General features: G+C 39.0%; 1 protein-coding gene across 15 annotated transcripts in view; it reads left to right on the forward strand.

The window, feature by feature from the left end:
• LOC141454990 (uncharacterized) overlaps positions 1-27,926 on the forward strand; it is a 68,474-nt gene that overhangs the window by 23,764 nt on the left and 16,784 nt on the right. For 13 of the 15 annotated variants that reach the window (XR_012459078.1, XR_012459080.1, XR_012459082.1 and 10 more), the window contains 9 exons: positions 17,689-17,884; positions 18,567-18,736; positions 19,299-19,604; positions 19,683-19,805; positions 21,852-22,108; positions 22,194-22,528; positions 22,700-22,942; positions 23,030-23,210; positions 23,753-23,851. Coding sequence is in view for 10 of the 15 variants with exons in the window: in XM_074129778.1 (XP_073985879.1) it covers positions 17,689-17,884; positions 18,567-18,736; positions 19,299-19,604; positions 19,683-19,805; positions 21,852-22,108; positions 22,194-22,528; positions 22,700-22,942; positions 23,030-23,210; positions 23,753-23,851 (1,910 nt within the window). In the remaining 5 variants the exon portion in view is untranslated. Of the gene's footprint in view, positions 1-11,516; positions 12,441-15,797; positions 16,196-17,688; positions 17,885-18,566; positions 18,737-19,298; positions 19,605-19,682; positions 19,806-21,851; positions 22,109-22,193; positions 22,529-22,699; positions 22,943-23,029; positions 23,211-23,752; positions 23,852-27,926 lie in introns of those variants that run through there. The other 2 variants (XM_074129780.1, XM_074129776.1) reach the window with 2 other exon arrangements.

The raw sequence follows: 27,926 nt of genomic DNA on the forward strand, positions 1-27,926 counted from the left end.
CGGCCCCCCTACTCAACGTCACCCCACACCACAGTTCCCCCCCTCCTCTACATATTACTACTGTTTAGTGAATTAATAGTTTAATTTTCAGAATTACTTCAAACAGAAATCTGCACGCCACTCTGTCACTGTTCGTATTTCTCTTATAACATCCTGTTACGTCTAGAAAGAATCAGTGACGTCATTCGCATTCCAAATTTTCGATCGAAAACTTTCACTGGATATACTTGTTTTGAGCTCCTGTGAAGCCTAAAGTGGTTTTTAGATTGTTGATTGACAGCTAGGTAAACGGTCTTTGGGATGGCTGTCTTCAGCTAAGAGATTGGTTAACATTTCTGAATAAATGATTTCATAATCAAGTGTAAGATAAAAAAAAAGGTAAATAAATGAGAATTTTAAACAATTTAAGTGGGTAGCTATTTCCATAAATTTTTAAAATAATGAATTTAAATTAAAAACAAAACAAAATATCTGGAACGCACACTCAGACGACATCCTGTTACTACTTCTCTCAAGGTTCTAGCTCAATATTATTCTTCGAAACTCGGAATCAACGTTTCCTTAAATTTGAGCCATATTTAATTCTCTCCAACATTATATTTTGTAAAACCGTATATTAGACTGAAATGGAAACTTTCCTGCGAGGGGCTATCCCATCCCGACGAATTTCCCTAGGGAATACTGTAAGGAAAATGTATTAAACTAAAGTACAGGAAGTCCAGAGGAAAACCCGGCACCCATCTACGACAAAGTGAACCATTTATGAAACAAAGAGGTATTTCCGTTGATGGAATTATTGTCGCACATAACTCACACAAAAGTTAGAACCTCAAACTGGAACTCTAGAAAAACCTGTTCCCACTTGTATTCCCAATCATGATCATCACTGATTACTTCATGGGAAACTACACTTAGGTGAAAGACATTTGTGTAAGATCCACCATTTTTCAAGTTTGCTTGCCCAAGGATTCCAAATAATGAAAAAGAACTGCTCGAGGTGCCTCCAACTTGCTCTACTAAGAGATTGTACAAGTGAGAGGCAATTAAACTTAATCATTTTCATTCCAAATAATGAAAGAATCATTTTCATGCAACATCACAACGGCATGTTTGAATATTTACCTACAAGAATCTCCTTCGATTAAGAAAAATGGCGAACCAAATTCAAACTAGGTTCCGTCCTGTGGTAAGAACGCCACGTAATGTGTTTGCAGAGGGCGTACTTCGTGCAAAGAGTGGAGTGCAACCATACGAACATGAAATAGATAATGAGTTCAGTTCGCCTGAAGCATGCCATGTCACAACCGTGAACTTGGGCCCCTAACTCCGCCTCCAGTCCAGGAGGCTGAGCTGGTGCTGATCGATCTGAGCGAAGGGGCGGTGTCGTCCCTCTTCTCACTCGCCGCAGTCAATTCTTAGGCGCACTGGCCAGCTCACTACTGACAACTATGAACGACGGTGTTCCCGTAGGAAGTGGTTGGTTGCCATGGTAACCGCACCTTCCTGTTCACACACTGGTTCATCGACCTCATGTCGTTACTTTAAATGGACTCCGCCGCGGTACACTCACGGAGAATGAACACACAGGGCGATTACATCCCTGGGAAAATGCACCTAAAGATTTTACTAACTTTGAAAAAGACAAATTTTCATAAATGCCTTCTTGATCTGTGCTACTCAGGGACTCGTCCAGAAGGAAAACCACCGAATATACTTCTGAAGTCTTTCACAGTTTGTGAAACATCTGATATATTAGCAGGACTGCACACATTGTTAATACTTAGTTCCTTTTACTCACCAGACTCCTAAAAGAGACAATAGAGTTCCGGTGTTCTTGGTTTTAACCAAAGAAAATCCGTGCAGTTTGCATAATGGTTTCGAACCGCAAACCCTCGTAGCTTGAGCGTGCTGACTTAATTGAGCTTCAACTCAAAAAAAAAAGTTTATCATTTTAAATTCTACAGATCGAAACAGAAAGTGTCTAGTCTGAACAATTTTTTCAACCTAGATGCGAATTCGGAAAGCGTTCTCAAATGAATGTTTCATTATGTTTTCCTGGTTCTTAATTTCTCTTCAGAAGAATATTGCTAATAAAAGTACTACACACATACAATGGCGATTCTCACTAGGTCCAGTAAGGGTGGAGATTCTTGCTGAGCATGAATTAGGTGGATACTCCCTTGAAATAAACCAAACATCCCGATCTAGAAGTTAGAGTAAGTAATAAATTGATTTACTGTCGGTGAAGCAGAGAAATGTTTACACAACTAACCGAAATGATGACAATAAACATGTAAGGTTACACTCAGACAGGTTATTTAACTCAATAACCATTGCAGCAAAACTACTCGTATTACTAGGCCAGTAGAACCTAACCTATCTCGTAATATAAGGTCAGAGTTCCTCTTTAAATTAGTTACTACTGCTGATTGGATGGTAAAGGGCAAAGGTTACGTTGATTTAGATTAGGACGAGAAAAAACTTCACAACTACTTCTGCTCATCAAACTTTACTAATTCTCTGCGCTGGTTATTAGTTAGTTAGCGTGCTGGTGACGTCAGATTAAAGTTAACGGCATTCGATCCGCAAACCCTCGTAGCTTGAGCGTGCTGACTTAATTGAGCTTCAACTCAAAAAAAAAATTTATCATTTTAAATTCTACAGATCGAAACAGAAAGTGTCTAGTCTGAACAATTTTTTCAACCTATGGATGGCGTCATCGCTGAGAGAGAAAATTTCATTTTCAACGCGTCATAAGATGAGAAAATTGGTGCCGGTTGTCTTTTAGGTACATAGCTATCATACGGAGAGTATTCTACTCAGTCTATCTGTCTGACTGACCATCTCCGAAAAGAATTCAGTCCAACTGAAGAATTAGAACATTCTTGGCCATTTAATAGATTAATATTACGCAAGCAATAATTCATTCGGCGTGAATCTCTTTGGCCACCACACTATTATGTAAATATTATAGAGTTGGTTTTATTAAATAATTACAACAATTTGTAGTCTTTTTTTGGTGAATATGAATGTTGCAAACTGCGGTAGACAGTGCATTCCAGTGGCTGGAATGTTCTAGTCTGCAGAGCGATGCTGTGGTTTCTCTCCAGCCTCCCAGACACGTTACTCTCTCTCGTTATTGCAAGCAGTTCGCCATAATGCTCTTGCGTTGAATTAAATACATTAGGTTTTTACCGGGAGTAGATGCTTTGAGTACTTTCAACACTTACTCGACTTCCTCTTATCTACGTTTTGTGGCTAATCTCCGTTGAGATTTCTACTGAAATCATTTTCTATCTTAAGTTAGGTCCAAATGAAAACCATATGGAGATTCTACAGACCTCATCACTTACAGAATGAAAACAGGCAAAATCCAAACTGGACCGTCCCACTTCCGGTGAACGGTCCTTCCTCTAATTTAGAGTTTTCTACACAACTCACTAATTGCTGCAGTGGGTGTGATGAAAAATCTAGCGTTTGTTGTGGGTTCGCTTATCCACTTCTTTGGGAAACCCTGTATGCATTGCATTGGGTGTATGCGAAGGAAGAGAAAGTCTGCATTCATTACAGCACTTCCGGTGACAGTTTGGATCTTCGTCTCAGATCTTCTTAGTACTTTCCCTTTGTTTAAATATTCACAGGGTATCCTGGTTTTGGAGTGGCCACAAAATCATTCGCTCTCACATTCGCAGATTACAGGGGTGCAAGCGAGGGGCGATAAGTGGTGCGGAAACAGTTGACAATAGGTGGAAAAGTGGCGCCGAGCAGTGGTTAGTAATGGGTAATACCGACATCCATCATACCTACTGGTGCTGCTGGTGACAGGATGTAAACATACTATCGTACACACGCACTGTTTTAGAAAGACTTCCTGAATTATTCATACACTTGGAATCTTCGTTGCATTAGCAATTGGGTGCAAATCTTAAGATTCTGGAAAAACCGCACTCAAACGAAGGGCAAGATTTAAGCAGCCTTCGATTTTCAAATTTTCTTAAGAGAAAAGTCATGTTCTCACCATATTACTCGTATTTTAAAATAATTTTCCATAAAAACAAAAATCCTATTGAAATTTTATTTTTCTTTAATTTTGCTGTTCTACTAAATGTTTGTTGTTGGTTTCGTTTAGTTCAGTGCAGGTTCCCTATAAATAAAAAGGTTACTTTTAAGAAAAACTGAGGCTTCAAAAGTTATGGGAGACGATGGTGATTGAGCTACCCAGAAAAGTACCGCTTTATTGCTGAAAGAGCAATCAACTAACAATAAATTCCAAGTCCGAAATTTCAAAATTATTTCTAATGAGAGTCTTAAGAGTTATCACAGCTGATTTTGATTTTTCCATTTGCCACAAATTTATCGAATTTTATCATCACAGTTCCTTTTTTTTCATTATTATTATTCTGGGAAGTGAATGTGGGATTATGATAATTTAATGTAGGTACAGTTAGTAGGTTCCCACAGAGGTAGGGACCGTTATCCTGATGGGTCGTGCGAATTCCAGCCCTGGAACTATTCATACATCATCATACAGGTACATAAATATCTGCATGAGGAGGAGTAAGTGAACATAATTAACCTGCAGCACAGTTTGTTGTAGCGTCGTTTTCCTTGCATAAACACAATCGTAAAACATCTGTACACCTTTGAACTACATTTAGAACTGCACTTTAATTGATAGTGAATTGACATTCGGGTCCACAATCATACAGGTATATAGAAATTATGTGAAAGACAAAGGCAAAGTATGTTCAAAATAAACTAAGGAGATAAAGTTCAACTTTAAACACTAGGGTACTTACGAAAGATTTTCCTACGGTAATGTAGTTTTTCTTCCTATCTCACGCTTATTTACTCCGTCGTTGATTTTGTGAAAAACCTATTAAGTAAGAGCCGATTAAATAATTTTTATCCATTGGGAACATGGCCTTTGTAAAGTTGCAATTACTGGAAGAAGTGAACAAATAACCGCTAACCTGGAATAATTGCTTAACCAATGCCATTGTCTTCTAGATGAATACAGTCGGTTGCTGGGAGATTGAATCGGCAGATGAAGTAGACAGAAAATAAAATAACGTTTGAGAAATCCATGCTAAAGCTATATGGTAGGTTATGTAACCTAACCTAACCTACTTATACTTGACTATTGTGTTGCGACTTGAAGCATGCAGAATCAATGTTCTTAATTTCACACTTATTTATTACAATTTTCTAATTATGTCTTATACATTGAAGTCTAAAAAATTGCATTTCTCCTATCGCTCGGCAAGAACATGAGTGACGATCGTGTCGAGTATCTAATTTTCACTAGATGTATCAGTCTTGAGGTTGCCTGAGTTTGAAAAAGGGTTTTTTATTTATTTCAATAAGTGGAGTATGAATGGGAACTCTAGCTCACTAAAATTTACAGGAGGCTGTATATCCCTCAGGAGTCCAGAACTGGAATTTGGCAATCAAAATCTCCCATTCGAAAGTGATATCCATTTTGTCTTCTAAACAAAATTACATCTACAATCGTTGTTATACGTTTCATAAATAACCTGCAACTGAGCGAATTTTCAATATGATGTAATTAAAAAGCAAAGTATTGTGACTTAAACATTTTAATTAATAAAAATTTTAAGGAGCGAGATATTTGAGACGAAGAGAAAGATGTTTGAACAATGCAAATTTTTTAAACAAAACTCTGCAGGATTATCAGTCAAATATCAAATTTGAACTTGGTTCGATTTTTTTGATCACTGATGGTTTTCACAACTCACACCAATTTATTTATTTTTTTAAAATTCTTAGCTCCTCTTATTTACACAATCTACACTGCCGACTTACCTTCTAATCTTAATACCTCTATTTACACCTTCGCTGACGACACTGCCATTCTCTCCACACACTCTGACCCTATCCTCGCAGTACACTCACTACAGTCCCACCTTCACTCAATAGAACCTTGGTTAGAAAACTGGCGTATAAAAATTAATCCAACTAAGTCTAAATACATAGTCTTCACACTCAAACGTCAAACTCCGCCACCTGTCTTCTTACATCACACACCTATCCCACCAGCCGACCATGTGCGGTACCTTGGAATGTACCTAGACAAGAGACTTGCCTGGAACCCCCATACGAGACTTAAACGTACCGAACTAAACAAACGATACAAACTTCTAGCCAGGATACTCGACAAACGCTCAAAACTCTCACTACAGAACAAACGACGACTCTATACAGCCCTTCTCACACCAATATGGACTTACGGACTCGAACTTTACGGAACAGCTAAAAAATCCAACCTCAATAGACTACAAACACTGCAATCCAAAATACTCCGCCGCATACTAGACGCCCCATTCTATATTAGCAACCACACAATCCATACAGATCTCCAAATTCCAATCATCTCCGAACTTGCCAAAATTCGATATAAAAATTTTCACCAAAAACTCTCACTTCATCCCAATCCTTTAGCTGCAAATTTGTCTACAACTACGCTACCCTCCAATCCTCGAAGACGGCTGAGGCGCCGTTGGCCCCGTGACCAACTGGGTAGCTAATGGCGGCCATCACTGGATGACCGTCATTCACGTCTGACACGCTATTGATTTATACTTATCACATTTATTGTACCCTCTAGGTACAGGTGTAAATTACATCAAAAGGATAATAAAAAAAAAATCTTAGGAGGGGTACCTCAAAACTAATACTTTGGTAAAAACTCAAAAATATGGCCTATTGCAATATTATAAACTGCAGAACTAAAACTACGCAGGCAAAAAGTTTGCAAACGAAGATAATTTGGAAATCTGCCATTGTCCTAAGAAATTTATAAAGCTCTTTCAAGCTTTTGATTGCCTAGTGCAAGTTTAAAAAATAAATTTTTGAAAAAACTCGAGGAAGCGAGACTGTCCAACAGTGAGATCTAGGCGACGTGAATTGAACTAACACTGGATAACTTTGTTCCACTCATTAGCTGTGTGCAGATGGCGCTAACTGGTGTTACTCAGCGGTACCTCGACTACACATCTACAACAGCACCATTCTTGTGTTGGCTGTAGAATAAAATGATCGCAATTAGGTAAACAGTGTTGTTAAGGTCGCTCAGCTGTTTGCTGTCACCACAATTATTTATCGGCTTTATCTCTGAATTATCACCGACATGTGTTGTCGCTTGTCACTTAGCACCTGTAGATAACACTTAACTGCAACAATATCATATTTTTTTTAAAAACATATTCACGTTAACTTTAAAATCCTTCTGAAAATTGGTATTTCTTTGGATAAACTCCAAATATAAAAGCCGGCCCGATATACCTCCTTGAGTAAGAGATACTTCGCAAAGTTAAAAGAAACGTAGCTGCATTTTTTATTTTTTTGAGAATTTCTGAATTTTGAGAAAAAATCAAAACATTTTCACTGATCTATTAAAGAAAATTCAAATTAGAGTAGGTACTTTAAACTTTTTTGGTCGCTTTTAAAAACACAAAATTACAAATCAATATATTTTTTCAACAATGAAGCTGAAAACTTGTATTTACAAACACAATTTCGAAAATTAGACAGAGAATTTAAGAAGTGAATTTATAACTTGTGATTCATGCTAGGCCATATTTATAGATTGGCAGTACTGAGCCATATGTTAGCAGTCGGTGACGTCACGATCATATTGCCGCTAAAATGTGCATCCAAAGTGGTTAAGGTCTGTCATTAAACATCTTTTGTCTTTGCCTCGTGCGTCAATCTTGCCTGACAATGGTTCTTCGTTTTACTTCTGTGACCACATTCTTTGAATTACTAATGGGGTCACGTGATGTGCAGTAAAGTTATTGTTCTGTCTCCTGTTGTTGATAAGGAATAAGCAAAATACAAACTGCGCAGTAGGTGATGATCAAAAACTTTGCGCTGACGTTTGACCATTGACGTAGCTTCCTCTTACGGGGAAAAGGCAGGGGGGTCTACCCAAAATAATTTTTGAAGTAATAAAATATTGATTTTATTAGTTTTACGTCACTTCCCATATTTCCGCCTACAAATACAATCAATTAATTGCATATTTTGAGGAATTTCCTGCAGATTGTGGAATTTTCCGAGTAAGTTTATACTTGTTTGCCCATTATCCATTGTCAATCTTAAATTTTTATTCACTCACTCACTCTGAGGTCCTGCAAATATGTATTTTCGGTGACAACGCAGAATAGAAAATCTGTACAATAACAGAGCGCTTGTAAAACTGTGTTACAGATGATAGAATCTACCCTACGATTTCAGTGTGACTAGATACAGCTGCTGTCTAGATTTCATTAAAAACAATTGGACGGTTTGCTTCCTGATTAGAGCTTACTGGTCGACCCGTTTAGAGACGGCCACGGCTATTCACTTTAAACATATACTGATGACCTCAAAATGTATATATCGCTCGCTAAAACGGCAAATTTATTTGTGGTTAACCATGAGTCTAGCTGGATTTAGCCACTGAACTGTATAGAAACCATGAAATCGTTAGGTAGCTAGTAAATCAAAAACCTAAGTTAGTATTTTTGTTTTATACTGAACTATTATTTACTTCAACATTCTGCCCGATTGCTTTACATCCACTTTCGATAAGTGAGCGAAGTTAAACAAAAAAACACCGTTTACTGCCGTGGTGAAAACTTGAGAACTTGATTGGCTACAAGCACGTTTATAAATCTGTTTATAGACCAAAGTTATTATTAGAGTTACAAGTTTAAGCGAACGATCAATGAAGTCATGCAATGGAAATCATGTGAGGTTTCATTCAGCACTTTCACTTCCTCTTCCTGCACAAGGGATGGCGATCATGAAGGCTTCAATGCTGAGGTAACAGAGAATTCCTCGGCCGGAAGTCGAGCCTTCTCATTAGATTTCTCAAATTTTAGGAGATTTTGTCAAAACTGCCCCTCCGATAGTTTTTTTCAAAACTTCATACTTCAAAACTTTGGGAGCAGGCTTTCCTCTTAAGTGTAACCTACAGGGTTACCAACTGTATAATGTTAGTGAGACGTTGCCGGAGAGAACTTCCGAATTAGAACCTTGAAAATTGTAGAAAGAGAAAGTCTTATGAGTTTTCGAACCAGAAATTTCTCATATCCGGGGGAATGAAATTAATTTAAACGAAGTAAAGTCTCTCATTTGATCTTCTGTCTTGAGCTCTCTGCCTGTGGTTGCTATGTGAGAAACTAGAGTATCTTGGAGAAGTGGGATAATCGAGCGGAACTAAAGATCTGGTCCATTGTTTCCCTGAAGGGGGTCCCTTCACTGGCATTGTTCCATACCGGAAGACGGCCAAAATTACTGGAACATTTTGTAGTTATCAGCTCACTCGTTATGGCTGTTTGTTGGTTTCCGGCTATGGTTGGTGACGTTACACTGCCAAGATCGTACCGAACGAGTATTGATTACTTGTTAACGAGATATTGATTTTTCAGATGTAAGTTAAACTGGTATTAAGACTTTTCGCTCAACAGGTGTTACTTTGCTTCAGCAAGGGAAATGTTTAAAACTCAAGGGTACACTCACAATTCTTAATTAACTGGAAAGTGGCCATTTGTACCATAAAGATGGCTGTAATCAGCATTAAGCATGTTTAATGAATTAAGAAGGATACTGTGAAGGAAAGGTGACGTAATAGTTGTCCTAGAACACTGTTAAGACCATGATTTCTTGAGATCCAAAGCCAGGAGGTAGCCCAACAGAAGTTACGTCCAAGTTCAAACGCCTCCAACTCTCAGTTTAAACTCTGGTGGCTGCCAAGAAGAATTACAAGGAATCGTTCCAGCTTCCAATGATTAAATCTTCTATCTCAGAATTTCACTAATACATTTTGATGCAACAAAATATCGTACAGTTGATGGAATCAAAAATTTGATAATTTAAATTTGAAAATTTGGTCAAAATTTTCATTATATATAGGAAAGCTGCTATTAGGTAAGTTACTTGTAGATCGGCTATTACTATTAGTCCATTCTGAAGGTTATTGGAATAGAAATGACTTCTATAAGCCTGTACATAAGATCCTAATGGCTGTGAAATATTAACTTTATTTACGTGGATAAATCAACAAAGTCAATTAACACTCCGTTAAGACTTATGTTTATAAAGGTTAGTTTAGGTTAGGTATTAGAAATGTAAGAATTTCGACGTCCACAATAGAACTTTTCCTTTCAGCAGAGTTGTTGCAAAAAAAAAAAAAAAAAAAAAAAAAAGAATTACGCAGGACAAAGATTGCAGAACAGATGTTGATCACTGGAGACGCCTGTTGTGTCAGCTGTCCTTGAGGTTGTGCCCATGAAAGTGGATTATCGACAGTCCGCACCGAACTAGGTCGCGTCCTTCAATGAATAATCGAACTCCATTTCTGTGTTGCTACTAGATACTACATTCTGAGCAACTTGGATTGCGTGACATTCCTTAAAAGATATTTCCAATTATCATCCCTGCTTTGCACAGTATTCTAAAACTGTCCCAGGTTAGTAGTGCATCGATTGGATGGAGGCAGCCATGGAGATGTCACATTGGAGGCGGAAAATTGGAAAAACCACATTGTTAGGGCACTAAAGGAAATCGCCAAATTGACATTAGCTCATGTATCCAGTTGGAGGAAGAGTTTGTTCTTGGAGACGGAAAATCGGAAAAACCACATTGTTAGGGCACTAATGGAAATCGCCAAATTGACATCAGCTCATGTATCCAGTTGGAGGAAGAGTTTGATCTGGGTGGAAATGGGGAGATGCAGGTCGGCTTCCAAGAGTGAGGACTCGATCGTAGTTCACGATGTGCTCGACTAAACGTGAATAGATCTCAACTTCCTCGACACTAGAAGAGCTCCCTTTAGGCGGTGACGCATACAGAGGAGTGATCAACAACTCCTATCCAAACTGTTCCAAACAAGTTTCGACGTTACATTTGAAGTAACTATTACGAACAATACTGTTACCTTCTGCCTTCATTATCCTACTGGCATTGTTCTTCTGAAGACAGTAAAACCAAAAAAATATGGGAAATTATAAGAACGTCTCAACATTATTAACGAGACATTCAATTAAGAAAAGAAATGCAATGAAAGTTGCATTAAGATTGAATAACTTAAATCTTCATAATTATTGTACTTCAAATTCCAATCTCTCAATTGCAGTAGCAAACATTCTCTCCAATTGACTAGAATTTTATTGAAAACTAAATATTAATAAATGAGATATGAAGATTCTAAATCTTGGGTGTAATGAAAGGGTCTGAAAATTAAACATATCTCCCAAACTACGGCATCTAATATGTTCTAATTTCTCTTAATTTGTAGTAGCAAACATTCTCATTAAGTTGCTAGAATGTCATAAAAACTGACTATTAGTTATGGAAATAAGAAGCGTCAAAATTAGCTAGTGTTATGAGTTCATGGATTGCCCAACACCTATTCGTGTTGATTGGGTCACCAGACAGCTTGTTCATTACTCCCACCTGCAATTTCTACTAATAACAGGTGGTCTCTTAATGGAAATGACTCAGTGCTGCATGTCCAGCAACCTAATGGAGCATTTTAGCTTTCTTCTACAGCTGCAACATTGTGGAGATTAGGTTTAACTGACCAGCCTAAAGTCTTAAAACGAAATACCAAAATTCTGAGGTGTTCTGGAGTGTAGCCCGTGTAGACTATTGAGTAAACGCATGCCCAATTCGTTTTAAGGCACTTCTGGGGTATGGAATAATGTCTTTCCGGTCTATAGTGCGACCTAAGTGCAATGTACGGATCTATCGCTTTTATAATATTTGTGAAGAACTGACGAGTTCCTGGATTTGCGATTTTGAAGGAAATGACGTGACCAGAAGTGCGTATTTCTTTAGGATTTTATGGTAAAAGTGCGTTCCAGGTTATGTTCTTAAACAGGGTACATTATTCGCTCATATCACTTCTATAATATTTATGAGAATGAAATGTTTAATCCAAATGTTTTAGTTCATGAGCTAGTCTCGATTTGTGAACACCACATGAATTCTGCGTTGGCATTCAGCAGTAAAATGCAACAGCAAGGCCCAACTAGACTCGGTGGCCAGTCGGCTGCAATCGAACTTCCAATTCGCTTGCGCAGTGCGCCCCTATCAGTCCCCACTCTCACTGCTGCTCCCCTCTTCCTGCTCTTGCTGTTAACTAGCCGGCAGTCTTCGTTATCACTACTTCTAGTGCGTTATTCTAGTCACAGTATCTACCATTAGTTTCTTAAATAATTAGTTGCTTTCTTCTTGATTGTTTGTTTAGTCTGTTATCAATAGTAGTCTTCTATTCAACTATTTTTTAAGTTTAACTTTCGTAACAAAAATAATAAAAAGAAAAACAAATGTTTATACTACTCATATCATCAGCGTTTAGAAGAATTGGCCCTTTGAACTCAGAGGATGGTGAAATCTAGAACAGTTTGTCCACTCAGATGGAGACTGAGGTAAGCTTAAGAAAACTTTGCCTAAGGGCAAAGGTCTAGTTAGTCTAATTAAGATTCCTCCTAGTAGGAATATCCTATCAACCGTGACTCTGTTCACTTCAACAACTCATCTCATTTCTAGCTGTCACTAAGAGATCAACAAGAATCACTTGCACGATTTTGTTTTTTTATGTGAACATTAATCGCCATCATCATTCACGCTGTCTCATTTTACGTAATTAAGTTTTAATGTTTACAGGAAAGCCAGCGGCAATCCTTTCCCTAAAGTACCTCTTTCCTGGACATAACTTACAAATAAAGGTTATCCCGCTGAGAAAGTTTCTATTTTCCAAATTGCGCGTTCACAGGTCGCCCGTTCTCGAATCGGAAGTATCTAAAAGTTAGTTGGTTTACACCCAGCAAAAGAACGCATTGGCCGTGCAACTGTTTCCGGCAAAGTTCAACATCAACTTTGTGCGAACACTTTTACACGACTTTCTCTTACGTCCGTTTCCGGGATGAAATTTTTTTGGGACTTAGAGTAAGCACCAAAAAAGATAGTAAACTTAATAGTCTATAATAATTATAATAATGTCTGGCATACGGCTGCAAGTAGCCATGCCAATATACTTTTTTCTTAAAAAAAACAAAGTAATATTATTATTATGATCAATAATAATGTGGTTCATTAAGAATACAGAAATACAAATTACAGAAACAAAATAAAAATTATAATTTTAACAACTTCGACTCGGTCATAACCGCCCGTCAAGTTTCTTTAAAATTAAAAATACTAATCAACAAAATAAACTTTCTATTCAATAATACGTTAATTTTAGGATAACAAATTACTCTTTTTTTTTTTAAATTTAAATACCTACCTAACAGTCCAGGAAGTTTACAAAAGGGATTAATTTGACTTATTGATTAAAATTAAATTGATTGATTAACTCTAGTCTACAATTGATTAGCACACTAAGTACACTTAGCAGACTGAGTACATAGAGGTAACCTTGGAACTTGGTTCGGGAAAAAATCGCTTAAAATTCTAAAAACTCTGAGTGGTGGTATTTGACGTTAACCAATTTTCTTCAAATTTGGCATTTTGGTTGTTTCTGTTATCAATATTGTGCAGATGAGAAGACCATAGATTGTATTTAGATAGCCGCACCCATCTCTCAAAAAAGTGCATTTAAATGAGCTGTATCTATGAATAAAATGGTTAAACGATTTAGTAGCAAGTTTAAAGGAAATGATTTTGAGCAGTTATGGAGAAATTAGTGGAACATCCGGTTCCGGAAAAGCGGCACTTCCGTTTGGCTAATTTGCATCAAAATCTTTTCTGTGAGTGATTTTTGAGGCCCGGCGTAATCCGTGATGTCAAATTTTAATCTTCCTGCGGTTTTGAGTTGTGCTGACCCACAAACATTCATTTCCTCTTACCAACCAGTTTGGCGAAAACCACTGTTTAGAACTCAAGCAGGGAGCTGTAAAAGTGCATTTCATTTGAAGATCGCTAATCTGCATTACCTGATACGGGAAGTGTGCTCGATAGAACTCAGTATTTCTGGCAATGATTCCATTGTTCACAAAACTGTTTGTTTAGGTGAGCTGCACGAGGTCGCACTCCACAGATAACAGTAGCTACTCGAAAACATCAACGTTGAGTCATCATCTGTTGACAGGAAGTGGTGTGCTGATAACGCGCTCAACACTGAGTTTTTCCTTCAGTCAGTCATTCACTAAAATTTTGTGAATCTCAATTCTCCATTGGAGAACTGTGTTTGTTTGCGTATAAATTAAAACGAATTTATTTTTGTGGCCCGTATTTTAGTTTGCCCCACGAACGCTAGAGGCCACCTTGGTGATTTTGTTAGAAATAAATAATCCGAGTGGAACTTATCAGATAAATCAAGATGTACTTTAGCACTTTATACGCGATATCGAATTAAAAAGTTTAAGACAAGAAGATGCACTTTACAGCGCTTTTCTTCATTTTCCACAGATAAAAGTTAATTAAAATGGTTGAATTCGGTCATCTCGAAACGGAACTAAATTACTTCCCGAGAATAAATTTTTTTCCACTTTTTTAATTTCCATCTTGTAGTTGATTGAACTAATACTCTGAGAGGTGACTATACTTCAAGGTAAGTAGAAGGATGTTGCAGCTGTGAGAATGGCCGGAAGTCACAACAAACAGCACCTCTGCTCTGACTCACTGCAGCCTTAAGAAGGCATGTTCCTCCCACTGCTGTTTGTCTTCGCTGGGGTCACTGTCATATTATGAGATTATGCACTACTGCAGGAGTTACTTCTAAAGATTCCCTCAAAAATCAATTTTCCTTGAAGGAAACTTCAAAAGAAAGTGATCATCCTAACGTTGTAATGCCTTTGCCGATGGCCTAGAATTAGATAGAAATAGCAGTTGTGCAATGTCGCACTTCCGCTTTCCTTCCCTGCACTACTTTAGCAGAATCGCCCTCCTCCCAAACGTTTCCTTCTGTATCTGTTACTGCTCTCAACAGTGGCATTTTTTTTTTTTTTTTGTGAAAGATTAATTACTAGAGCAACTAAACCTCGATTAAACATTCCAAGTTTGAAGATTACTTCGCGCTTGTGAGCGGAGCTAATGGAAGTCATGTGTCGTGGTAAATACTGAAGCATGAGGAGGAGTCCATGTCCACCAAAGAGATAAAAGTTGATAGTTGTGAAACTATAATCCATTAGAGCATAGACAGGACCTTAATTGTCAATTTCCGGTCTCCAGTGATGCGCAATGTGCTAGTTAAATACCTTGCTGACTAGATGCCAGTGTTCTGGGTCCGCAAAACTCATCTCCGAATTCAATAATGTAGGATAGAAGTACTAACATACATATGGTTTTTTTTTATTGCCTCTCCAGTGTACAAATAGTGCTTTCAGTAAACATTCTGTCGCTATATTAAATCGGCATGTCTTAAGGTCGTGAGGGGGAGAGTTGTCGCTAGTAGAGGAACTCCATTAAATCTTCAAATAACTGGTTGTTGGTATTCATTGAAAACGGCGTTCCAGTTTTCTTATAGAATGACTTGGTTTTGTGTGGAGAGAGTTTCGAGAATGAACCGTTTGGAATGGATCTGGTGTGTTAGAATTTTTGTAGCGATTTTTAATGTCGTAAAAAAAGAAATTTCTTAGATCAGTTTGAAGGTTAAGATGATACTTAGAACAGTGGGCTGAACATTTCAGAATATATAGTGGAAGGATATAGTGTGTCTAAAAAAAACAGCTGTAATCCTTGTTATAACCATATTAGGGGCTAACCTGCACTCGACTGTGTTATATAACCCTAAGGCTGGAAACATAGTGGAGCGGCGGGTAAAGCGGCGATGATAGCGAAGAGCAAAGCGGCAAAAACAAAAACTAGAAATAGATAGAGTTGCTCTATCTTCGCTTTGCTCGCCACTATGCGCGGTCCCATATGTTTACTTGTGTTTGATTTCGCCGCTTCGCTCTTCGCTATCATCGCCGCTTTGCTCGCCGCTCCACTATGTTTCCAGCCTAAGGGTGTTATGTGTTATTGAGGTAGCGTGTGCTCATTCGCGCGAAACGTTAACAGTGCAAGAGGTTGCATCATTAGATAACCTGCCACGCTGCACTTCTTCACAACATTCCATAATTTAAATTACCAAATAGCGATTTAACAAAATATAACTTCAGTTTATTCAGTCACGACTAGCAGTGCGGTCTAGTTACACTGTCTTGCCAGCATGAAGATCGTTATGTTCTTGTTCGGATGGGTGAGTAAATTCAAATTATTTGTCAGTTCGTACTTCCTATTCTCTCTGCACTTCCGGTTTTTCTTGCTTTCCGAGCTCTCAGCATATACTCGGAATGGTCCTTAAATTAAAAGTCTGGGTGCTGAATTACAGAATTTAGGTTAGGGAACCCCTTGCCGAGATCGTACACAAACTGGACAGCTGGAGTTATTTCGCATTTGGAAAACTAACTCAAAAGTTTCTTTACTTGACATTCGTTAGGTGAGTAACTTGATTGAGTAAAGTCTGGAAGTTCCCGAAAACAGAACCAAAGTGATAAAATATTGAAACACCCAACTAGGTGCCAAATGCATAATAGCAGAATAGGCGTCCTCAGCATCAGTTTATTTAAAGAAGACAGATTTAAAGATTAGCTGACTGAAGTGATATGATTTACTCTAATTGCAGTTTTCGTAATGAAATTTTCTCGAAAGTGTTTTGTGCGAAAAATATCACCGTGGCACCGACATTAATTTTTTCGTTATATTCGCTACTTTCTATTCGTGAGTACTGACGGAATTGTCGTTAATCTCATCAATACTTAACTTCAATGTTCTTGTCAACATTCAAGGGTAATGGCCGTATGAGGTTCTCTGAAGTCCCAAGGACTCATCGCTGTCCTAATGCAAGTAGTAACCTTCTGTAGGATATACTGAATTTATTATTAAAAGGTTTATGAATACTTTTTAATTTTTTTCCCAAGCATACAATAATTTGACTTGATTCAAAACATAATTGGTTTTACCAATATTTCACATTGCCAAAATGTGGTCAGATCTCTTGACAATGAGTTCTCGGCAATTATATAAGAAAATATTAGATCCGTAAGTAGATCGATGCCTCCAAGGTAAGTGGTTATAGAAAGGCCTGCTATCGATCTGTTATTCCTGGCAGCTACATTCAGCGAGGCGCTTTCTTCACTTTATTTTTTCCTCAGGAAGGACGGTGGGTCCGCTCATCAATTACTTAGTGGTAATATTGCCGTGTGACATGGCGGCCTTGAATGCTCTGCGATCTGGTGTGACAAGATGATCATGGCAGGTTAACTGGAGACAGTCCGTGCAGGGTACCACTGTCTAGCGTGCGCATATTACAATATTATGTGCAAATTAAAAAAAAATCAGAAATGAACACAAAGTCACAAAATTTCTTTCAACGCCAAGGTTTATGGTAAGTGTTGGCCTAGGGCAATATTCCATTTGAATCTACGCCAACGTTTCGACAAAACTCTACTATGTTTTTCAAGGCTTAGTAATTGGTGATCTATGTGGTGTGCAATTGTGCATTGTAACAGTCATGTGTCACTGGACACTCGATTTGTCACGCTTCCAAACAAATCGTAACACTCCACATGTTACAGCGCTCAATGCAACAACACAATTCGACATTTAAACATTTCGTAAGTTTCCCAAGAGAGTTTATCGATCATAACAATGAGTGCGGATGTTTCTTATGCGATTATCTATTGTTCACAGATGGAGAAAGGAAAACGCTGTCCACAGATCTCGCGTGGACAAGTAACAATGTTCGGTTTTAAGAAACCATCACCGCCGTCTGGAGCCACACGAGGCGTGGGTCTTCCCACTGAGCCGTCACTGCCTTCGGAGACTGGTGGCGTCCTGCAGGAGACCATTGAGCGATTAGTTATCGTTCCCGTGCACCCAAGGCAAGGTAAGTCAGCCTAAGAGTTGGCGGATTTTATGTAAGAAAAGAAGTAGATAGCGGCAGGTGAAATTCAGTAAAGGAGGAACTCCGGATAAGGTGGGGAAGTACACTACTGGCCGTGACTCAACTCTGTAGACAGTACGACTCCTCCGCGCGGACGATCTGCAGATCGATATTCGCATGACCTCAGACTGTGCCAAGTCATGCAACCGGCAAAAATAATTGTACATGTACATAGTGTCAGCAAGACCGTGGGAAAGCCAAGCCCTTGGGTCTTCTGTTAAACAGACCGCGGTAGATCGAAATTGGGAAGTTTACTGAATCCACCGTTCACCAGGTAGACTCATAGTTCTAATCTAGTGCCATCTCTGTTTTCCTGCTTTCATTTTCTTGAGATTTGGAATTCGTGTGAATAAAAATTGTTAAAAATAACTGAATTATTCACTAAATTTGGACTTCCGCTGACTAAATATTTTCCAAAAATGTCGAGTTTTGTTTATATATTTATTTCCTATTAATTTCATCGAGGCAATGAGACCGGATATTCTACTTAAATGACACTTTAAAGGCAAGATTAATCTACTGCTCCCCAGAACTAATCATAACTAGGATCTCTCTGGAAAAATCGTTCAAAAAAAAAGTTAATTAGAGTGGTGAATTGAAACTAAGTTGAACTTTGAACTCTTAGGTTCATCGAAACTAGCCAGAGCGAAGAAAGATGGAACCAAGTCGACCAACCGTTTCGGATTCCGGCCACCATCAGCGATGTCAAAAGTGGCCGACATCAACCAATCAGATTCAAAAAGTGAATCCGACTTCAGACAGAGTAACCGACCTCAGTCTACACCGGCGCTTAAAGTAAGTCTTTTCACTTGTGTTTGCAACTTTTTAGGATCGTATGAAAATTTAGAAATTGGGATTTCAGTGGAAATATATTTTAAAGGTCCCTGAGTTTGGATCCAGTGATGCGTCTCTTCCTCCTGCAGTTCGTTATTTCTGATTAATGACCTTATCTGGACTGAAAATTTAATTCAGTTCGTGATGATGTGAAGCTTGATTTATTCATTATTTTATCCTCCACTGCACATTTGATTTCTTTATTTCTGACACTTGGATTATCATACGTTACCAGAGATTGATGGTTCTTCTGTTTTAAATACATATAGAATTTAGATAATGTAGGTGAACGGAAACGTGTATGCTAAGGGCAGAAAACATCTACAGTATTCACCCTGAGTGTTCTAAGAGTGGATTCGCAAATTCAAATTACTCGTGTGAAGTCCATCACTTCCTTCGCCTTAATAATTAATAGATTTTTAAATGTGCGAATGAGAACTATAAAACTAGCATACAGAGAAAGGTGAGTGTGATTCTCTGTGCTTCGCTCTGCTTGCATAAGGTTAACTGAGAATTTTTGTAGCTGGCCAGCAAACAGCGCAGCATGTCTGAGCCCAGATGCAACAATAAATCTTCCAGCAGTGCGTCCGCAAGTTGCGTCTCCAACGTACCGGCGTCGCCAGCAGCTCAGCAAGTCTCGGGCAAGTATGCTCTGAAGACGTCTCGACTTCCATTGCCGCAGAGCGCCACCTACAGGCCGACATCCGCTGTGAACGGCGTCAACGGCATTGGACCTCAGGCTGACAAACTGGCCAAGACCAAGGCAAACAACCAGAGGGCCGCTCAGAGCAAGCAGTTCTACACCACCTCTGCACCAAACACTTCCTCCGTGAGTCTCTCCCTTCAACTCTTAACTCTAAATCTAACCAAGAAATTCTTACTGAAATTAAGTTCTTTTCTGTGACAGAGTTCACCTACAGATTCTGGCTTCGGCGGACAGAAGCCCTGCAGAAATGATAACGTGTTGGAAATCCAACAGCTGGAGCACAGCCCAAATATGGCACACAAATTCAGAAATTTCCATCACCAGGTAAAGTAGGAACTTCCGCTTTGTGAATTAGTTTTGTAACATTTCCTTAATAAGAACTCACAGTTTAAAAAGTATAAGGATTGATTCATAAAAAAGTAACTAGATCAGATTGCAAAACGTGCAGGGAATGCACGGAATGAAAGCTGCAGAGAGTAATGTGCATACCCCACCGCTGGTAGGATGACGTAACATGTTGCCCACATGTTCCTATGTAGACACATGTCCTCTGGAGTACAGATGTTCGTTCTCAGAACCTAAATCACATAATCAGCTGCAGATGTTCTGATGTGCAGGCGCAGTTTTAACACTTAAAACGCTAATAATTAATGTACACGTGTTCGCCATACTTTCCTTGCTGATTTGGTACTGCTACCCCGGCAAATCATTTGAGATTCCGGTTTTCATTGCTCTGTTTTGAGTGAGATCAGTACATCTCAAAACCGGAAGGTCACAACAACAGACACACCTATCCTTACATATAACATGGTAAAAAATATTATAATTGTCAATAGCATATGGTAGCATATTTTATACAAAATAATGTTCATGATAACTGTAAAATATGCCCGACAGCCCCAAAGATGATCTGGCTGCTAGGTCGCAAGCTCGGTAAGAATATTAACTGGCATTATTCTTTCTTTAGAATATTTACATCCGCTTTTAGAGCCATTATGGGCCTAAATCTATCAACCGGAAGTATTGCCCGGAAGTGTAATGGTGTTCCACTAAACTGTCAGTCTGGGTTAATGCTCTGATCTGCCGAAGCACGCTGATAAGTTTTGAAATTCGGGTCGTTCACCATCGAACTCAACACGTCGCGTGGAAATTGGCGATTAGTCAATGGTACTCATTCATGTACTTCAGACAGCTTTCATGTCCAACCTCCTACAGAGCTCTCAATAACTTTTTGTTCATGAGATAATAGGCGCCTAGTTAGCGGAGAGATATAAAAATATCCTGGTCTAGTTAAACACTCTGTAACTCTACAATGATTCCCTCGCTACCGGCGCGTTATTTGGGAAGATTGGGCTGGCGAGCGGCCAATCTCCAGTCTGTGGAGCTCTCAGTATGTTCGGGACAGTCTCGGTGTGCAGCTAGTCTGTGGTTGGAGGCTGCACTAGTTCTGTGATGCGCTTATAGAGTGCAGCCTAAGACCAGCCGTCCACATCCGGTACTGAACACTCAGCTCTCTCAATTTTAAATTCATCATGAGGGTGACGTATTCTTCTATTTCCGTATTTACTTTTAAAAGAGGAAGTTTTGCTTTTCGAAATTTACTTACAGTTGGATATGCCCGTTTCGAGGGGCTTTCATTTAAAAGGGTTTTTGTTTTCCTCAAACGATTTGATTACAATTCATCGAAGAGAGTTTTCAATTTTTTGATATTTCTCGAAAACTGCCGCTAAATTCAGTTTTTCCGTGCAAAATGGATTTTAGGCACCTGCATCCTGGAAAGGGCTACTTTGTGACAAGTAATAGCAGCGTCGCCTGTAGGTTAAGTAACTATGAATGTTTTGTTAGATTTCAGAATCTTAATCAGATTCATAACTGGAAATGTATTTTAAGGAGGTATGTAAATTAAAAATCTTTGAATTTTATTTGATTAATTTTGTGTAGAAAAACCATTTTGGGATTGGTGAAGGAATTTGGATTCTGGAGAATCAAAGACGTTTATTTCGATGTAGCATATCAGAAATAGAAGCTGGATGTTTATTTTGGAGCAGGAAATACTGTCTTCCTGCCGCTCGAGTGTAGACTTGGTAGTTGCCTCTACAGTGCTATTTCGGTTTAACCTCCAGTTTAAAACTTCTATTCGAAAGAACTGAATAAAGGTTCGGCGTAGGAATCTAAAAGACTTTGTTTCAAAAAAGGATATGTTTGGGTTATCTAAGCCTTTGGCCTGATCGGGAAGTTACACTGAATTAAGTTTCCGATTCAATTAGTTTAGCATGGACGATTAAAAGTAAATGTTTTGAGTTTAGAAGGTGACAGATTGGAAGTCAAAGTTTATTACTACCCTCATTCTGATGAACATTCCGTGCACAGAAGGCGCGACCCATGGAGATGGTATTCACGGACGGCCGGACCAAACAGTTCGAACTGCGAGACGTGCAGCCAAGCCGTTCTGCCGCCTCCAGTGAGGATGGGGGCATAGGTCGCGCTCAACAGCTGGCCGCAGGCAACTCACCAGCTAGGCACCCATTGCGACAAGCCACCAACCGTTCACCTCTCACAACTTCTTCCTCTTCCTCTTCCGGCGATGAAGTTTTCGACGAAGTGTCCAATGAAGAAAAACAAAGCAGGTTTGTAAAGTATTTTAGTCTGTAACACCTTCTAATCCTAATGTTACTTTTAAATAATGAACTCGAGATTTTCTTTTCGAACCAGAGATAAATTATCAAGTGAGAAAGTAAGACTGGGCTGTAGTCCTGAAGAGGAGGATACGGCCAACTTAGATGAAGAAGACGAGGAGACTATGTGGGGAAGGGGTGAGGCGATGGCTCTGGATGAACAGTTGCCCTGCGCTAACATGCCTGAACTTGACCAGTCACCGGGCTTGAGATCAGTCCTGCTGACTATCGAAGACCCTGAGTTTGCCAACCTGGCCGTTATGGATCAGTCCGCATCCATGTTGGAGGACGAAGTGTTACCTGAATCGCCGGATATCAGCTGTAGTGAAACAACTTCCGTAGAACCGTTACCACCTCCACCAAACCTTGCAGGTAGTTTTTTCTTTTTTCTAACTCTAGGTAATGATCTAATAATAAATAAATTAATTTAATAAATGATCGTGAGTATTCTTCCCTGCATCCAACAATCCATGGTTAAAAATATTAAGAAAAATGGTACATTTTAGAAATTATTAAAAGGGTTGATAAGTTGATAACTTGCAGACGCTCCCGGAAGCCCAGGCACGCCCACCAACTCCTTCAGCTCGGATGCCAAGGACAGAGATTTCTTAATAGATGATGAAATAGCAGATCAACCTGGCTTAGTATTCGACACGGAAGGCAGCCATAGATTAAGAAAGGATGGTGTGTCGAGAACTGAAACAAGTGTCCGATCTGAAGACAACATAGATCTGTTGGCCTCTCTGAATGCAGATGATGCCTCCATACTGAACACATCCAGGACAAGTACGTATTCTATTGCACGATTTTGATCTGTGATATGTGACAGATGTAATGCGCGCAGAATGGTAAAACTAATCTGGCAAATTTCAGTTAGTAGACTGGCCGGGGAAGTGTCGCAGGTGTTGGCCAACATGAACGGAAGTCAGGTGTCCTGCAGGAATGGACGACCTCAGCGTGGTAGTGTTACCTCCCTGAACACACTCTCGCCGTGTGAATCTCTGGCTTCTGACGACCTCATGCTGGATCATGATATCAGCGCCCAGTTCGATGAGTCAGTATTACTCACATTCACATTGGTTAAATATTAAAGTATGATCAGTTAAGTTAGATTACTTATGCTGAGTGGTTGTAGCTTCAAACTTGACCGAGAAATGTCAAATTTAATTTTTTCCGATTTTTAAACACATTATAAAGGAAATTAACTTTTTTCAAATCTTGATAAACCAGACCCTGGCGAATTGAGAATGAAGAAATAGACCTGCTGAACCGGATCCAGCCATCCTCCTCAACACTTGCCACTTAAAGTCACTTTGCTTCCTCCGCCATTCACTACTTACTGGAAACTTCAGAGTGATTTCTCCAAAATCAAAAGACTTCTTGGTTTATCTTTAAAATATCACTAAATAGTAGAAAATAGATAGAAGTGATCAAGACACGCCATGTGGAACAAGTTGGTTATTCTCCATTTCGAAACCTTCCTTTTACTCGGGATGGGGGATAATCAGAAAGTGCGCATTTTCTGACAATCTAACCGATTGTATACAGTCTTAAAGATGGCAGCTGTGAGTAATTGATGCACTTGGTGTCTTGCAGGCTGCACGAGCTGGAGGACGCGCCGTTGAGGACGGAGATCATGTCGCAGAGCAACCAGGTCCTGCAGGAGTGGAGCTCCCTCCTGTCCACACATCCCGGGTGAGTGCTCCTACTCCACACATTCCGCAATAACACAGTAGCAGCTGGCTCAGACTATCAGCTCATTGTACATAAACACACTAAATTATGGATTTTATAGTACATAAATTATTATTTATTACACAGTCATCAGTGCGTCTCTACATTAGAGTGTTCAGAAAAGGTTTCTGTTTGGTTTATTTATTTTTATTTTGTTTGTGGTTCACTCAATTGCAGATTGTACATATTTATTAAAATTTATTTGTACAAAGGATTTATTTCATTTTTCATTTAATTTCATTTGATTTACTTAATTGACTTAATTGATCCACAATTGACTCCAGACTGGATGTTCTCTTTGTGTTGGAATAGTAATTTAAATTTCACAGTTTGGCATTGGCATGGGCATGAATTGTTGTATGGTGGTAGAATGATGGTTTAAATAAAACACGAGCATGGTGCAAAATGAGTTTGGTTTTTATATTTGCATTTTTAAATAATGTATTGCACTACACGAAGTTGGATTTAACACCCGCGTGTAACAAAAGTCTGTGCTAAATCCATAAAATGTGCTGTGATTGTGTCGCAAGTTCACCGGAAGTCAACCATAGAACTTCCTCTCTTGGTGGCAGTTATGGCCGGTGCTGGTGTGACTAGATCCAGCTTCACAACTCCCTAGATATTCGGGAGTAGATATTTCTCCCACCAAAACTCGGAAATCATTTAACTCTTCTTAATAATATATAAGTAAATATACATTAAACTAGAATGAAAGTTCAGAGGGAAGTGCATGTTTTATTTTTAAACGCAAGACTTTTGTTGCACAGCGAAATGGTGCATCCTGAATGAGAACGGGACGCATGCAAATTACAAAACATCGAACCCTTTAAATGGTTTACTTTTCTCCCAGTTAAGCTTTTATTCCTTTTCTTTTTAATTCCTACGTAAATTGTGTAGTTCTACAGGATTTAAAAAATTTGCTTTGATATATTTTTTAAGTTCCATTTACAAGTTATAAAACACCTGAGAACAGAGCTGCCATTCAGCTACTGTGCAAGAGACTGAACTCGCGGTGGAACCGAAAGTAAACTGCTTGCCCTTCAAATTTTCAGCAACTTATATCGCAGGCAAGCTCACTTTCTCTTCAGCGACTTCTTACTGGTGGTAGAAGAAAACTTTTTGAAGAAGGAAAATATGAAAGTAACCAGAGGAAAACTGGTGAAGTGATTCTTTTTCAATTTTACTCTCATCATAATTACCGCATATGAAAAGTAATTACCGTTCGCATATCCAACATATGCGATATATTTGTGAACTCAATGACTCTGTAATAGAATATATTTAAACACATTTCTAGAGGAAATAATTATCTTCAACTCTGAGACAACGTCAACAGATAATAGCTTTGTTCGTAGAGGCAGTTCAGAACCTTAGCAACTAATTTGGAACTAATGAGTAAGCGCAAAAAGGCTTTAAAGTTTCCGAAATCACTATTATGCTGGCACACATTAGTTTTGCTCTCCTAACAATTTTGAACTGGCCGCACGAACCGACATTAGGAATGTTTTTGCAGTCAGTGCGGGTAAACAGCATATTGGGGCAGACAACACCAATGTGTACACTTTTATTTAGAAAACACCATCTGTAATGATGAATCTTAAAGAGTGGATGTGCAGACAAATTTCTGTAACACATACTATAACATTTACAAGCTCTTAAAAGTTAGACAACTTGCAAAGTTTGTAGTGAGAAACCACAAAATAGATACGGTGCTGGCGCATTCTCTCATGGCCAATTAAGAAGTAGGGTCTCCTGGGCTAACCCACGCCTCAACCTACGAGTCTTCTAAAACAGTTGGCCCGCCTGGAAGTTTCTCATGAAGTGATAACATATCGGCGTGGCGTGATCTTTGTATCCCTGAAGAAGCGAATCAATTTCTCGAAAGATAAGCTTAGAGAAAAAAAAAGCCATTTACAAAGGAAGAAACTCCGAAAAGGTGGGGGAAATAGAAAATCGAAAAATTGCCAAAACTGCTAGCAAGGAAAATAAGCCCAGGTGGAGACAGAGAAGAGGTAAGTAAAGAGAGTCAACTAGACTGAACATTATGTTGAAGAGGTAGTGCTAGGAGAAATTTAGTCATGAATAAATTATTCATAGATTGGTTTTAACGATTAAAGATTTGGTTATTCATTTTTGTAATGACTTAGTCATTTATTTCATTTAGTCATCTCTATAATGGAGTCTTCAATATGTAGACTGCAAGGTGCAAGCAGGTGAGCACCCAATTCTGGAGTTTCCGCTTTATATCCAAGACTTTAGTGGTAGCATTGAGACATCCCCTAATCCAGCATTGGACAAGCACAACATTCGGACCTAGTGATTGGTAGTTGGACGTTAAGCCCCTCCTGAAAAAATAGGCGATTACTTTACTTGCATTCGGACCTAGTGGCGGTTGTCCAGAGGCTACAGCCCATAGTACACTTAGTACCAGCTGGCGACACGCAAGTCCCGTCTACCAGTGGTCCCGCTTTCCTCTAGCAGTTGGAGACCAGAGGAGACAGTATTGAGAAAGGGCAGGTCGGAAACCCTGGACCTCGTAAAAAGGAAGTGTTTTCCATTAAGAAAGAATCGCCTCAATGGATCTTTTCTCTTCGTAGGGGGATTATTCTTAATGATCCTTCACATCCTGTTTGGCTGCACTGCAATCATTAAGCTGCGTTATGATTTCTATGACTTCCTGAAACCAGAAGAGATCATATAGCAGAAACAAATCATTGGTTCAGATCATAAGATCTTGAAATGAGGGAAAACACGTGCTAAACAGTTAGCGATTATACAGTAAGCTTCTATCACAAAGTTCTTTGAGGTATAGGATCCAAACTTTCTTCTGGTCTTATTCTGCAGTCGATAGCCGAAACCGGACTATGACTAATTGACTTTGTAAGGGCGTTGACCAGTAGCTAGGGAGAATTACCTGTAAGAAGCTAAATTTAGATATATTTTTCAGTTATTGAAATATTCTGTGCTGTTTTTGGTAACCGTTAATTTCAAAATAAATTGTCTGTAGTAAATATTCTAATCTTACGTCTGTGTGAAAAGGTGGACTATTTCACGTAACAGTGTTACAGTTGTGTTGGAGGGGCTGACAGGTAGGGCGCCCCTCTCCACCGACCTGGAGAGGGGATCTGGTCGTTCGCCCCTCCTGCAAGCAACATTGTCAGTCCAGTTGTGGTGTGTGGCCAAGCGTTCGAGAGTTTTTCAATTGTTTTCCCAACTTCACTATCTGCACTTTTCATCAGAGTTCCACGGCCAGCCAACTAAATTGCAAATCAGCGAGGTGAGAATAACTGAGCACAGCAGTCAAAATCCGTGTCTGAAAGTAGTCACGAATCATCGCTGGATGATAAACTATAGCAGTGAGGAGGTCCGCTGTGCGACAGCTAGTTCCCGATGAACATGAAAGAGTTGGAACGTGCTCTCCCGACCAGGCACAATGGGTAAATACATCTAATCTAGCTGTAGTGTAGTCGTTGTCTTCACAACCGTGTTAATTCTGTCCAATGTTGGATGTAAATTGAGATAAAGAGGGGATTGGTCAGTATTTTTGGTCTAGCTCCATGAACTTAATTCAAAATAGATGCGGTTTGGGTGATTATCTTACAATCTGTTACTTCCTTTTAGATTCTAACGGAAAAATCCGTATTTTAGGTTCCCTGGGTTCCAAAAAGAGCCACAGTAAGGTTTTAGCCAAAATCGGTTTATCGAAAGTGCCGATATTTCCTTCCGTATTTGGAGATTTACACGAACATTTATTCTAACTCAGTATAGTGAATACAAAAACCTTTTGCTGACAAGATAGTTCCCTAAAATTCGATTAAGGTTCCATCAAAATGAGTAGGTCGGTTTGTTTTCTTCTAGAATGAGTTATGATCCCGGCTCGAATATTTAAAGTTTATAAGTTCGAATCTTGAGAACAGCAGTAAGAGGAAGTCGGATGGTTATTCACTCCAGATATTTCCGTGTGGTTTTTTGAAGTTGTGTGGGGCTAATTTTTGGCATAAATGTTTTTACAATTTGTCCATGTTTTATGCTAATT

This window comes from Rhodnius prolixus, unplaced genomic scaffold (assembly GCF_049639745.1).
Source record: "Rhodnius prolixus isolate KJV_2025 unplaced genomic scaffold, Rpr scaffold_15, whole genome shotgun sequence".
In the NCBI taxonomy this organism is placed as follows: Eukaryota; Metazoa; Arthropoda; class Insecta; order Hemiptera; family Reduviidae; genus Rhodnius; species Rhodnius prolixus.